The 15447-nt window shown below is 32.8% G+C and overlaps 2 protein-coding genes across 2 annotated transcripts; one reads left to right on the top strand and one right to left on the bottom strand.

The window, feature by feature from the left end:
* Window positions 1-2445: 2445 nt before the first annotated feature.
* Window positions 2446-10258, bottom strand: Der-1 (derlin 1). The gene is made up of 5 exons (XM_089710817.1): window positions 9883-10258; window positions 9550-9753; window positions 3524-3672; window positions 3032-3142; window positions 2446-2708 (listed from the first exon to the last, which is right to left on the bottom strand). Exons 1-5 carry the CDS (start codon window positions 10033-10035, stop codon window positions 2573-2575), a joined length of 753 nt encoding a protein of 250 aa, XP_089566943.1. The 5' UTR covers window positions 10036-10258; the 3' UTR covers window positions 2446-2572.
* A 346-nt stretch (window positions 10259-10604) lies between these two features.
* On the top strand, window positions 10605-15135 carry LOC149477282 (uncharacterized). Its single transcript, XM_089710811.1, has 6 exons — window positions 10605-10841; window positions 10992-11224; window positions 13178-13328; window positions 13677-13826; window positions 14347-14544; window positions 14830-15135. Exons 1-6 carry the CDS (start codon window positions 10703-10705, stop codon window positions 14952-14954), a joined length of 996 nt encoding a protein of 331 aa, XP_089566937.1. The 5' UTR covers window positions 10605-10702; the 3' UTR covers window positions 14955-15135.
* The last annotated feature ends 312 nt before the right edge of the window (window positions 15136-15447 follow it).

Genomic DNA, 15447 nt, shown 5'->3' with positions numbered 1-15447 from the left:
AATCGAAAGTATTATATTTTAATTGTGGAGGAATTAAACCAAACACACATTTACTAACACAAAGCAGACAAAACAAATTCAATTCAATAAGTAATAAAATTCATATAAAACCGAGAAAATATGTTTTATTTCAGTCACTATTACAACAATGAAATTATAACGATAATGAAATAAAGCTCATTATCTAAGAACATATTCACTAAAACACACATAATATTAGTTATTACATAGTAGGGGAGAGGGGGGCAGTTTAGAACAGGGGCAGTTTTGAATTATTCGATTTATGAACGCATCCTTTACTGTTTTCGACCTCCATCACCTTTTTAATACTGGTAACACCGAACTACACATCTGTCAGTTTTCAACTAACGTCTATGTCAGTGTCATTTTGCGAAAATATTGCCGGTTACTTTGACGGAGACGAAAGTAAACAAATATTTTTTTGGTTAAATGCAAATTACTGAAAACGTAAGTATTATATTCGAGTTGTTATTATTTTATAGTGTTTCACGTATTACAGACAAAGTATTTACAAATATGAGATCATTGAACACAAGTTACTTTCACGTCCAAAATTTTTTATTTGTGAAGGTTGGTATTGGGGCAGATTTGATCAAAATAACTGGGGCACTTTTGAATAACATGTTCAAAACTGCCCCATACACATATACATGTAAAGCTGACCCTTTTACTAAGTAAGTAATTACATTTTTTACTGTCTTTACTTTACAGTCATAATGGTAAGAAATTATAAAAAGAAAAAAGAAAGTGAAGTGATCGAAGAAGATGCCCAACGAGCTGTTTCATATGTTGTCAATGATGGCATGAAGTTGAGGACCGCTGCTACGATATTTAACATAAAACCGTCAACTTTATTTTATAGAGTTAAAAAATTTAAAGAAAACATAACGCCAAAAAATGAAAACTATAGCAGCAAACAATATTTTGGTAGTATTAACTATCAAAGTATTGATGTGGTTTGCATTTTTAATAATTATATTTTGTGGTCATTTAGTTGTCATGATTGTTTATTATAGATTTAAGCGTCTTTAAAATGTCATATTTGCTAAGTTACTTATGAATATTATTTTTAATATTGTTTCGCAATGTCCAATTTGATCTCGGTTAAAATAACGTGTTCTTTGTTCAAGACTGCCCCAGGCTGTTAAGAGTTTTATATAAGTTTATTTAATTAATAGTTATTGTAAGACATAAATGACAGTATACTATCATAATATTAGCTACAAATAACATAAATATATTGTTGATTATGTTCTAAGTTACATGGTTTCCATTTTATTCCAGTTTTTCAAAACTGCCCCTAGGGGTTTCAAATGTTTGAAAAAATTTCAATTCAATTCAATTCGCGGGGCACATTTGAACAAAATCGAGTTTTTTAAAAATTGATACTGTGTAACTATAGCAAGTCAAAATAACTAAATATAATTTTTTTTATGTAGTATAAGCCCCATATCTTATATTAAAATAAAATAAATCTTGATTGGTCATACCATACGGGACAAAAAAATTTTTATTTAAAAAGTGTTCAAATGTGCCCCCCTCTCCCCTACTTATCTGTGGTTACATTGAAAATTAAAATTTCTTTACCTGTTTATTGCTTTTGATTTACATTTTTGTTTAATTTTTTAAATGAAATTCGTAATTATTGCTCCAGATATTTTTCAACAGTTATTTTGTGGGCTTTTATGTTATTTTCATAAGGAAAAAAAGTTATTTGTGGCAGCAATAACGATTATAAATTAAAAATTAGTTTGGACGTGCTAATGTTCAGATATATTTAATCGTAGATTACACAAGTAAATTGCGTATGAAATGATTATGGTGTTTCCAGGCAGTAATTCATCTTAAAAACTTGTCTGACAAAGTATTTCCTTTATATATTTTGAGTAAAAGTCCGACAAATTTTCCAAAACGAATAGTCAAAATTTGATCCTACATACTCAGCATTTTTTTACCCATTTCTATTATTATTTTTCAGTTAAATGCAAAATTTTAGCAATGATACATGTGTCTTGATAAATCGACTCGATTTGTATATTGTGACAAAATCACAAAAAAATTTGTTCACTCTCACACAATATTCAATAGACTATGAAAATTATCACTGAGCATAAATGCTAAGTTTTATTTACTGACTACAATGTACATACATTACAGATAAATTCTCTAGATGATGTTATGTTGAAATAATAATTTTGTTAAATTAAAAACTAAATCAATTGTAACAAATCTTTAAATTCTAGGAATTTAGTGCTGAATTATAAATTGGTGTTTGTAAATAAGACTGTTACTTTATAAAGTAATATTTACTCCTAGATAGCATTGTTGTTCCTTTATGATCAATCATTGATAACAAAAAAACCAATACAAAGCAGAGACATTCCTAAAGCCTTTGACACAGTCGCACTTTTTAAAACTGCTATATATCAACCAAAATTCGTTTTATTTGAACAAAAACCCGCTAACACTCTCAATACACTCCAAAAGTCATAGTATATTCGCATTCAAATATTTTCAAGTCATCAAACAATGTTTTTAAGGGTATATATCTTCAGTTTCCCCCAAGGGTCTGTCCTCGGCCCCAGCTGTGACCTCCAAATGTAGCGGTAGCTGGTCGTGTGGGCGCTCTGCTTTGTGGCGCCGTACCGAAACCACCTACATACCTTGTGTCGGGGAATATTTGTTTTCTGAAAACAAAATGAAAGATTAAATATTGTAATAATAACAGGAGGATGGAGAAAGACTATGCAGGAAAAATACTATTTAAGAAAAAGTAACAGGTTTTTTCTAATAACAATCTGTAATTTGAGATATGAAAGCATAAGCAATAAGCATGTAGCAATTCGATCCGAGAATAAATAATTTTAAACCGCAAATATAGGAATAAGGTCTCATTTTTTCAATACGCGAATAGTGAAAACGCGAATGAAGCTTTTACTGTATATATCGTTAATATATTAATTAAAGGTCAATCGACAATATAAGAATTGAAAATTACAATTAAACTTACAGGAAAGCAGGTGGTGACAGAAGTGACGGGCCGCCAAACTCTTGTGGGTATTTGAACAGCAGGAAGAAAGATAAATGGCCGATAAGGATACCAATCAACTCCATTGCTCCACTGGAAGTAAATTTATTAATTTATGATGGATCCATACAAAAAAAGGGCGTGTAGCTGTTCAGATCTTGATGACATAATACATACAATAGTAGTCTGGATTAACATATAGGCTATTTTATGGAGGATAAAATAGCCTCGGTTTGAGATCTTGAAAACTTGGTAATTAAGATGTCGATTCGACTTTTAAAGTAACATTAAAACTGAATAAAACTTAAATGATACTGTATATTATATCTACACATAATTTTTCAACACACTGTTAACTTTACATTAGCAGAAAAATTGTACTAAACATTTGAATTGTACATTATAGTAAACTACATATTAATTTCTTTACAAATATACTATTTTGTGCAAATAAATAAATGAAAAACTACTAACCCTCCGCTAATAACTAGATTGAACACCAACAGAACCCAGGGTAAATACATAGCCTTGAACCTGGTGCCGAACCAGAACGAAACTATGACGTCCTTGTTCAATTGACACCACACATATAACACTGATAACACCATGGGGTCCATTAAAATCTGTAAAAAGAAAAAAATAATAATAAGAAATATTGTAAGTGAGGGTTTTTACCTTTTCATATAAAAATGATTGAATGGTCATATTATTAATTTGAATATGATGTAGCCTTAGAGCGTATACGCATTATGCGGGTAACCGCATTGCGGGTAGCCGTCCGGCTGACCGCAAGCACAATTATGTACGTAATATTCATTTCTATGCGCACTGTGCGGTCTGCGGTAGCCGCATCGCAGTGCGCGGGTGCGCATAGAAATGAATATTACGTACATAATTGTGATTGCGGTCAGCCGGACGGCTACCCGCAATGCGGCTACCCGCATAGTGCGTATACGCTCTTAGGCCTCCCCCACATTGGGCGTAGGCCGAGCGTACGCGTTTCCTGAGCGTGCTGCCGGCGTCGGCGCGGCGCGGACGTCGCGTCAGCGCGCCGTCTGTGGGGCGCGGGCTACGCGTTGTCCAGCGCCGCGCGGGCGCTGCGTGAACGCCGCGCAGACGCCGCGCTTACGTCGCGTTCCATGGGCGTTCGGCCGCCCGTGCCCCCCGCACACATTCCATGAGTGCGAGGGGCACGGCGCGGGCGGCCGAGTGCTAGACGCGACGTCGCGTCGGCGCGGCGCTTGCGCAGCGCTTGCATAGCGTTCGATGGCGCGACGCCCGCGCCCCACAGACGGCGCGCTGACGCGACGTCCGCGCCGCGCCGACGCCGGCAGCACGCTCAGGAAACGCGTACGCTCGGCCTACGCCCAATGTGGGGGAGGCCTTATGCTGCCGTCCTTTAACTAAAAAGCCGTTAACCAACAAATGGTCAATTTTCAGTTTTAAATGTAGGGTGACAGAGTTCAAAATTCTCTATCTTTCTGTCTAAGAATCATTTCTCTAGCATTAATAGTTATAGAGATATGAAAATATTGTAAGCCGTTAAATAACACAATTTTCAGCGATTCCATAACTTGAAAGCGTCTAACCAACACTACTTCGCTAAATTTCCTTTAAAGTACCTTAACCGCCAGATTTAATGATTATTTTTTAGCTTTTTACTTGACTAAAAGTACGTTATCAGATTATACTTGACTATAGGGACGCAAAAGGACTATAACTGCTTTATGATAAGCTTTCATATAACTATTCCAATGGAAATCCTTACCTTATTTGCAGTTACTCGCCCTTAACGCTTTCTTAGTTAAGTAATTTTATTTAGGACAAATTCTAATAACACTTTTTTGCTTAGCTACAAAGCAGCTAACCCTCATTTTTTAGCTAAAAGGCAGTTATCCGATTCTGGTGATGCATCAGTTTTGGGGATGAGAGTGATGATGAAATAATGTCGCCCCCAAGCAGAGTACCGATTGCTTTTGATTTTCTTTTACAAGACGTATTATTTCTGATCAAGTTTACTAAGTTTTAAACAATCTAGCAGCTAAATTACGGAAAATATAACAAGTCAAAGTTACGAAAATTTGGTAGGTAATGGTCACGACAGTGCGAACTTTCAATCGTACTTCTCTGTTTAGACTTTGATTTGTCTTTGTAACCGAGAAAGAAGACATAGGCAGTCTATACTATGTATTTAATTTTTAAAACGATTTATTAATTATGTAATTTACCCCTTGGGTGGAATAAGTAATCGACTGTCAAGCAATGTAGAGATGGTAATACAAAAATTGTTATGAGTACACTACCTTTGACCCGCCCGCGGGAGACCATTTTGCCACTATTGCTATTTTTTCTTTTCTTTATATTAGATTATTAAGATTTGTATTTTTTTACATGGTAGCAAATAAAAAGTTTTGTACCTCCTGCTATTTTCCACATATTCTGGTATATTATATTTTCTAAATGTGGATGAAAGACAAAGAGTCTTCTAATCATTTGATAAGCGGTTCTACATTATTTATTAAGAGCATCCCACATGTAAGAGCTTGAAGCCCTATTGAAACCAGGGTGTTTTTTTTAAAAACCTCTTGCACAAGTCTTAATTTTTTTTTCAGGAAACGATTTATGTTTACATTGTTTGTGGTTCTATATTATGTACTCACATATCCGTGACTCGTATGATGGCTTCGCAGAAGAGTATTTATAAAATAACGTTATAATTGCAATTCTAAATGAAAATACGGTTCCAAAAAGAAAAGCGAGAAGATTTATCTATAATCTTAACCCCTTAATGAGCCCCTGTAATGAAATAAACGTGAACATGACGAGAAATAAAGGTTAATTTTATCAACAACTTAAAAGAGTCATTTAGTAAAAGAGTTACAATACTTGTTACTCACAAACAGACGCAAAAACCATTAATTTAGATAGTGTTTAAATCCTTAATACTTAAACCTAAAAGCTTTTGATCCTTTTCCTTTCTATTAGCTAGAGAGCTAGCGCAAAGCTACCTGTATGTATTTGACCAGACCTGGATTTTTGTGTGTTGATTCCCCTATACCTACTATACATGAGATGAGGAGTCACTAAGCCCAGAGTGGTGGACGGGGCGCGCGCTCAGGTAAGACAGGTGGAAATTTTTGGCGAACTTTGAAACCATTTGACCACGTCTGCCATTTTGATATTTGAAAATAGATTATTATTACTATCGGAAAATAACAATGGCAGACCATTATCACGCGGATAACATTCTGGCAGACACTTATGAAAGTGCTGAAAAAAATACAATTTTGAAAGTATTTGACCAGATCTGCCATTCATATATTTTATTTATTAGGGTCTTAAAAACTTATTTTCGAAACGGCAGACATTTTCATTGCGTACAGACTTCAGCAGACAACAAAACTTTACAGACTTCAGCAGTCAACAAGACTTAGCTACTACATGGTCAGATGTATATAATATGTATTACGTTCCCTGACCTTACATCAATGATTTACTTTATTAATGTTTTTATGGTCATTTACATTTAATTTTGAAAACTATGGAATAAAATTTATAAATTTGATGATACAAAACTAAATACATTCGTAAAGAATCTCAAATATAAAGTTGTGTTGCAAATAACAAATCATCATTTAAATATTTAGTTTATTTCTTTATTTAAGAAACAATTAACAATTACAAAACAACATAAAAAAACACTCGCATGCATTTATTGAAATGTTCATTCATCATCACTATCGGAGTCATGTATGGCGTTGTGTGACTCGTCTTCATAATCCATTGAATCGGATTCTGTAAAAGTAAAACGTAAATTATATTATACTTAATAAAAGAATTAATGAGTAAAGTCAAAAATAATTATTAAAAAAATTAATCATTATAAACTTACCTAGTAAGGCAATGCCTTTGATGTCGCACAATGCCGCCGCGCCGCAAGTGTAGGTACTTCTGCTGCTACATGAAAATATGCTAGGGTTGCAACAAATGGGAAATAAAACAATTGTGATTATTACTATTATGATGTTATCATTTATTCATATGTACATTCAAATTTCAAAACAATTGCGATTATTAAATCTGATGTAATTATTTTTTCATAAATATATAGTTATTAATTACATAATATATTGCACTGTGAAATATTTAGTATCACTTTATTTTTGATGTTCTTAATTGTCTTTTATAAAATTTAAGTGACGCATTCGCATTGGGATCAACAATCTGATAAGAAAAGAATGGAGACAACATATACATAGCTTTGATTTCAATTCTACAGATACAATATATTATACAATCTATCTAAAATGATACAACGGACCACTCCCCGACTGAGCGTTCGCAATTCATGTTTCCTGCGTTTTCTCGTCAAAATACCGAAACAACGTAATTATTGTATAGTAGTTGGGCGTGAAAGTAAAAAAACAAAAGAAAAATTATTAAAGGTACAACCCTAGCCATTGAGTCGAACGGTAGGCACACAATATCGACTTTGTGCGGGTACATATGGTACATTTCTTCTTGCTGTGAAGCGTAATTATTATTATCATGATTTTTTAGGCTATTTATAGCGTAGTAATTTTCACTTTTGCATGGAAGTGATGTATCTGCTAGTATCTAATCTGTGCTATACTGAAAACATCTGGCAATAGAGTGGGAACCGAAAAGAGCCCTCTCAGGTATAAACCCTAGACTATTTGAATGCTAGTAACTATATAAAATAAAAATACTATAGGCTAGAGTGAGAATAATATTGATATATGTATATGGAAAAAAAATAGCTACATAGATAGTACATGCATAGATCTGACCATGTAGTAGCTAGTTTTTGTTGTCTGCTGAAGTCTGTACGCAATGAAAATGTCTGCCGTTTCGAAAATAAGTTTTTAAGACCCTAATAAATAAAATATGTATATGAATGGCAGATCTGGTCAAATACTTTCAAAATTGTATTTTTTTCAGCACTTTCATAAGTGTCTGCCAGAATGTTATCCGCGTGATAATGGTCTGCCATTGTTATTTTCCGATAGTAATAATAATCTATTTTCAAATATCAAAATGGCAGACGTGGTCAAATGGTTTCAAAGTTCGCCAAAAATTTCCACCTGTCTTACCTGAGCGCCCGCCCCGTCCACCACTCTGGGCTTAGTGACTCCTCATCTCATGTATAGTAGGTATAGGGGAATCAACACACAAAAATCCAGGTCTGGTCAAATACATACAGGTAGCTTTGCGCTAGCTCTCTAGCTATATTGGTTGACCTAGAGGATGTAATTCCCGAGAGCAAAGCCTCAGACAGCAGCAAATTTTTAACATTAGTAAGATTAAAATTTAGTACAACTATATAGAATCATATAGTACAAAAGCATCTAAAAGCCCTTAACCGTTGATTATTAAGTTTTTGAAATTTAAATTAAAGCGAAAGTCATAGCTTAAAAGTAGTTATAGTAGCTTAACGACGTTTTAGGTAAGCATTTTATTACTAAATAAAAAAAAATCACAAAATGAAAATAAAAATACTAAATTACTTAGCTAAAAAGTCGCTATGGTATGTTAACGGCCGTCTTGTCCAGTAAATAGTTAAAATTTTCAGATTATATGCTGAACTAAACGAGAAAAATTGAATTTAAAAATAAATTATAACAGTTTCTGGGTAAAAACTATTATTTATATATAATATAATTAAATTTCGATCGATGTATCTCACAATAATTATTCTAAGTGTCATAATTTTTAAGAAATAACGATTTTCGTGTTTTTTGCCATTTACTCGAAACTCACTTCGTGGGCTTAACGGCTTTCTAGTTAAAGGACGGCAGTATGGTCAAGATAAGGTTTTACTACTTTTTATCAAGATACCTAGTGAATGAAGCTACCAAAGTTTATATTAAAATTATCTTAAATAGCTTTATCTTATTAGTAAAAGTGCAATATTTCTTCAGAAAAGAGAAAAGTTATAAAGTTCCCTACTCTAAAGAGTCTTAAACATGTTGTTGTAAACAACATTTTTAAGAAAGGTTATTTATAAAAAATTGTAAAGAGTAAGGAACATTGTAAAAGGATTGAATTGTTAGGACAACAAACCTAACATAAGACTCTTTTTCTTGCAGTAAAAATAGGTAAAAAGGTAAGCAAATAAGTCTGGGTTACCCAGATAACATAATTTCAATGTTGCAACTTATTTTCTATGTTAATTGCATTGCCATATTTACAAACGTCCCAGATAATAAACTGGCATGGTTGTTGACCTCACACTATCATTGTATTCATCATTTATAAAGCCCTACTTTGAGCACACATATTGGAATAATGTTTCAAAGTATTATAAACAACTAACTAAACACTTAAAATTTCTTTCAGGAGTAGGGATTGGTATTATAATTTTGTTAGAAAACTTTTAAATTTATTCATTCATCACATTTTTCAAATCACAAAAACTGCATTAAGTCTGTGACCCTGTAGTGGGAACAAAAAACAAAGTTATTGATAAGTATACTTACAGGAAGTCCAACCAGTAGACCAATGAGCACACAGCATAGCCAATTAAACAATAGCATGTAGAAGTAATCCGCTGGCTTTCCAGCGAACATGCCCATCTCCAGACGTTGTGAATAATTGTACAGGAAGTAACAGTTGATCAGAAAGTGGAAGCCAGTGGCTGGACTGATTGGATAATAGAAGAGAGCTGTGATCGGTCTCCATATCTGAAATCCAATTGGAATTAGGGAATAGGTATTCTGTTCATACTGTAGTAGTGAGCTGTTTTTAGTTACAAATGTAAAAACAAACAACAGAATAGTATTTATCCTTGAATGTTTCGAAAGTCTTATTACCTGTAACTGGTGAATGAAGGGATAGTAATCCAATACGAAATAATAATAATTAAATATACCAAATCTCCCAATTAAACTCAGTGCTATGGTACATGTTAACCAATAGCGGGTAAAAAGAGGAACACTATTGTACCAGTCTTTAAATTCAGACATTTTTTAGCCGTATACCACTGTACAACTTGACCAAGACTAAGCCTGTTAAAAACTTTTATTGAGTCACCGATTCAAGGAGTATGATAGAACATGCAACAAAAACATTAAATGGCGAAATATCAAACAAATCTTCCAGAGTACACGTGTCCTATAGGAATTTGTTAAAAACAGCACAGCAGCAAATACACAAAAAGTACAATGACATGACAGAATTTATGACAGTGACATATATAGAATTGAATGTTTACGTTTTTGACATCTGTATGTTCAGACAAAAACAGGTTTTCCGATAAGATAAAAAAAGATTCGGTAATAAGTTGCCCATAAAACATAACTTTGCCGATTTTGGTATTTTCGAGACGTGTAATGGCCGCACTGGTTGATGATTCGGTCAGGTTTGATCACCTATATATTATATATTAAAGCCTAGCCTCAATTTTATTTTTTCACTTAGCGTGTATCCCAATCCTATTATATACAGACTATACAGATTTTAGCTAAAAATATCACCTGCATGGCGTCAATTATTTACTGTCAAGTGTCAACTGTCAATATTTTAGTGTCATAACATAACCTATTTTAATTTTTAATTTTTATTGGTAAAAAAAACCGAGAGGAGTGCTGTGTTTCGCTTTCGTGTTATTAATTAATAATAAACGTGATTACAATGAGAGCTCTAATTAAACGGTTAACACCGTTCTCCAATTTAAGTGTGCAACCATTCGCAGCTACTATACGTTTTTTTTCGTCTTCGAGTGATGCTCCAAAGAAAGATGAATTGAAAACGTCTTCCGAAGTCAGAAAAAGTATGTATCTACAATATTCATTCTCCAAATAATGAATCATTTGTCTCATTCTGTAATACGTACTTGCTATGCGTATTTACTATTTATTTCATTATAATTAACAGAACTTCTCGAAAGCCGCTAACATACAGCTATTTGACATTGTTTCAGATATTGTTGTAGAAAAGTACGGTGGTATAACAACCCTGAACATAGATAGGCAGCCAACACGTAACAGCCTTGATGAAGCTACCCTCAGAGAGATGGCGGCAGCTCTTGAGGCTTTCGACAAGGATCCAGAGTCGAAAGTATTGGTGTTTAATGGAGAAGGGGGTAGTTTCTGCTCTGGCTTTGATCTAGACGAAATAGGTGTTAAAGGTTACAGTGTACTTACTGATGCTGCTGTAAGTATTAGTTATTGTAATTAGCTGTCTTTTTTGTTACTTGAAACTATAAAATTAAGCTTGAGAACAGAACTGGGAAGATTCTTTCATGGTTACAATATGGATCACAGGTCATGCAAGAAACAATATTATAAATGAAATAAGGCACACTATTGACAGAAGCTACTGAGCTTATAAACCTTTATATTATTTCTAACATAAAGTTTACTACTTATACCACAGAACAATAAAAACAAATAGAAGTGCGATAATGTCATAATTAGTATGAAAACCAGTGTCGCCAAACCCACACATTTAAACCGATAGTTATACAGTACACTACAAGTAAACTATGCCTTTGATTGGACAGCTTAATTTGAGTAAAAACTGACTTAGGTTATAAATTCAGCATTTCAATATGTACCCTAACGCACCATGTTAGGGTTTATTTTAGCATAACATCTCTAGGTATATTAGCTGTTTTGTTTCTCATTGCACAGAAATTCCAAATTCGAAAAACATTCAGCTAGCAGCATCAGAGGGCGTTAGTTTTCAATAGATATAACTTTGAACCTCAACACATAGAGATAAGGTTGAAATTTGTGTCACTCAACATTAATGACATTAACTTGATATTTATCTGATGCTATGCCCTGAGGGATGTCAGCCTTGTTATCGATATCGAGATATCGATAATTCACAAATAAATATTTTTTGTGTATTTTTTTTCTTTCTATTATACGAGTATAGTATAATGTGTCACATTTTGGAGTATGTTTATTACTACTAAGTACGTCTTTTTATATTATTATTATTAAATAAAAAACGGAATAGAATAGTATTAATCTATATTTACAAAATACAAACAGAAAATATGCATTATTTTAAATCTTGGAACTGCCATAGGTTTGCTGTATCGATGGCCTTTGTTAGACTGCTTAGTGCTGTTCGGCATTCAGTTAACTCGTCACGTTGCATTTATCCATTTCTCTTTTAAATTAGCCTCTTTGGGAAATCTGTAAATAAATTGGACTAATGAAAGCTAAGGAAAAATAAAATAAAATTTATTATTTATAATGTTTGTCTTTTCTAAAGTATCGATACTGTCGATATGCGCCACAAGCATCACTAAAGCGACATTCGTTTGTTTATTGCAATAATATTCCAGAAATTCTTGTTTGCTGTTCAATCTATAATAGTACTAATTTCTTACGGATTAAGGTTCATTTTGACTAGATATTTGTATACAATTTTGACAAATTACAAGCGAAGATATAACATAAAATATTATATGTAAAATAAATAAAAATAAGACTTACCGATGGTATGAAATGCCTCCATTGCTGATATTATTTCGTCTGCTATCATTTTTGCACTCTTATACCGAACAACACGTCCTAATTAATGAATAAATACGGAAAAAAGGTTTGACAGCTGACAACCAACTCGAATATTTTTCTGCGCACAACTGAGAGCAAGTTAGGTGATCTTACCTTACAAGTGACACGTGGGCCACGCCCACATCACACTTCTATGATCTATCTACTTTACTGTTCTGTGACTTATACTATTGTAGTGTCTATTCTTGTTCATATAACAAATGTGTATCAAAACTTTTCATAATTAGTTTTTTATTAATTTATCATGATTTAATATATAATAATCAAAAAGGATCCACAAGCTTTGGATTTTTTTTAAACATTTTAGTGTTGTGTCATTTTCTTAGACTGACCGTTTTACAATATGATCCAAGAAGAATGGATCGTTTTTACGAAACTAAAATAGGGGCTCTCTATACATGTGGGTTGGTAACCAGTGTCAATTTATTTATTTTACTTGGATTGTTTTTGCTAATCGAAAATATAGACCTTGACGAGCAGTTTGGTATACATAACTCATTTTTGGTCATGTTGTGGTTTGGATCCTTTTTGCTTATCTACGGCCATTTAAATATGCATATTATATTAATTATAGGCAAGGCTTCTCCGTCGGCCGCTTTGTGATAAGCCAACCATAGCAGCAGTCCAAGGTTATGCAGTAGCTGAAGGCTTTGAATTGGCACTTGCCTGTGATTTAAGGATAATTGAAGAAACTGCTATCTTAGGCTGTCTGGGAAGGAGGTTTGGTGAGTCAGTTTAATGTTTAGAATGCCTATAGCTATGTATTTCATATATTTTTTTCAAAGAAAATTATATAATTGAATTTGATTTTTCATCCAAAAACTATGAAATGTGTTGGCTTAGATGTACATGTATATTTATAGAAAGTTACATTAATTTTTATTCCTAGCTATCTAGGAGAGATTTTTAAACAATGGAAATAATTTGAACCCGCCCGTCTTTCTGCCATTCCCGGGCGACGCTAAGCCCTTCTAGGCATACAAAAATTAATGTATAACTGTAGCAAATCATTTTCTATACAAACCGATATAGCCAAAAATAAATAATAATTACTATTCTACTTATTTTTATAGGTGCACCACAAAGTCTATTTGGTGGTAGACGTCTAACCTCACTCATAGGTCTATCTCGGGCACTCGATCTGTTGATAACCGGCAGACCCATATCTGGGACTGATGCTAATACTATGGGATTGGCTTGTAAACTCACTGCTACTGGCACTGGTAAGATATACTTGAATTTGATATTTTTGGTTTTATGGCATTCAAAATGCTTTATAATTATATTTTTCTCTATTCTTTATAAATTTATAAGGTATACTTGTGTATGGTAAAATATTATGTTGTTTAATTTACATTTTGTATTTCTATTTCATTATTCTATTTGTGAAAGCATCAAGAACTAATATAAAATGTGCGTTGGCTAATACATGAAAATAATTTGAGTTCAATTGTTGTTAAAAGTTGCAAGAAAAATGAACTCATGGTGTACCAATGTTACTATCAAGTTTGTTAGTTATTACATGAATTTATCTAAAAAGTATTTACTATATTGTTATATACGGTAGAATGTTGATTATCCAAATATCGATTAACCAAATGCTATCCCTATACCTAAAAAATATTTCTTTCTATTTTCCCGAAAATAATAAAGACTAAATCTGTTTACAAATGTACATACGGTTGCTTTGCTCACTATAGAAACTTGCTCCATTATCGAATTTAATTTTAACTTATATTTCAGCTCTAGGAGAATCAATCAAGCTAGCCAAATCATTAACAAAATTCCCACAAAATGCTCTAATAATGGACAAATTAGCGGCTGTAAATTCTCAATTAAATCCAAATAGTGAAGAAAGCATGCGAGATGAGGCCATAATGAGCAGCTTGCTTGGTTCCGCTATAGAGGATCTGAACCAGGGTGTTAAGAAGTTTCAAGGAGGTAAGGTTACAGGACACAGGATGTTCAGACAATTTAAGAAGATATGTCTGTAGGGTGTTCTTAAATTGTATTTCTTTTGCAAAATTAATAATTTTTGAAATTGCAATACATTTTTCCAGTTTTATTGCTTTAATAATACTGTTTATATTCAAAACACAATACAGTCCTCAAAACAAGTGAAAGCTATTTTAGATATACTATAATATCTACTTCCTTAGATTTTATGGTTTTACAGAAAGTAGAGTAAAATCTAAAGATCTCTAATAAATATCTTTTTATTCATAGGTATCGGCAAACACGGCAAATTCTACAGACTAACAGATATGCCTCTAAAAGACTGGGAACTTGAAGAATCTTTGGAAGAGATCACAGTTACTGTTGAAAAGGATCCCAAAGACAAGAAATCATAAATTATTTTCCATTATTTTTAATTTTAAGTTGCATTAACTAGTCGCGATATGGTCTGAAGTTGGTCACAGTTCGAAGGAATTGTTTTGTTTGGTTGTGTAAAAAGATCGGTAGCTAACTTCACGATGTATTAATGAATAAAGTATTAATTAATTTTGTTTGTAATTTGCCTTTTATTAAACTACTGACTACTGATATACTTAGAAGTAAAAAAGTATTGCCAACAATACTTTTTTACTGTAAATATATTCATATAAGGTGTACACCTTATATGAAAGAAAGAAAGAAAGATCATTTATTTGACTCCACAATAATAACTAACACAATTGACACAGAATACAATACTTAATTAAAATTAAAACAACACTGACAACGTGGTGACAACACAACATGAAACAAAACAATACAATTATAATAAATGAAAGAGTAAAATAAAATAAAATGAAGCCGAAAAGTGGAATAAATTTTATATTATATGAATAAATTTTTTGTTGA

This window comes from Colias philodice, chromosome 25 (genome assembly GCF_061535455.1).
Source record: "Colias philodice isolate Cphi_HAF_F1 chromosome 25, ilColPhil1 Martin Lab GWU primary, whole genome shotgun sequence".
NCBI lineage: Eukaryota > Metazoa > Arthropoda > Insecta > Lepidoptera > Pieridae > Colias > Colias philodice.
Note: the sequence above shows the minus strand (reverse complement) of the source record. Positions and strands in the feature narration are given on the sequence as shown.

Bases quoted from the DNA above. Each gene is read 5' to 3' on its own strand.
- Der-1 (XM_089710817.1), bottom strand. From the start codon at position 10,035: ATGTCTGAATTTAAAGACTGGTACAATAGTGTTCCTCTTTTTACCCGC. The intron at 3,673-9,549 runs GTAAGTATACTT...TTCTTTTTACAG, and splicing joins GTCTACTGGTTGGACTTCCT to ATTTTAATGGACCCCATGGT. The intron at 2,709-3,031 runs GTAAGTTTAATT...TTTTGTTTTCAG, and splicing joins CTGTCACCACCTGCTTTCCT to AAAACAAATATTCCCCGACA.
- LOC149477282 (XM_089710811.1), top strand. From the start codon at position 10,703: ATGAGAGCTCTAATTAAACGGTTAACACCGTTCTCCAATTTAAGTGTG. The intron at 10,842-10,991 runs GTATGTATCTAC...ACATTGTTTCAG, and splicing joins GTCTTCCGAAGTCAGAAAAA to ATATTGTTGTAGAAAAGTAC. The intron at 14,545-14,829 runs GTAAGGTTACAG...TTTTATTCATAG, and splicing joins TGTTAAGAAGTTTCAAGGAG to GTATCGGCAAACACGGCAAA.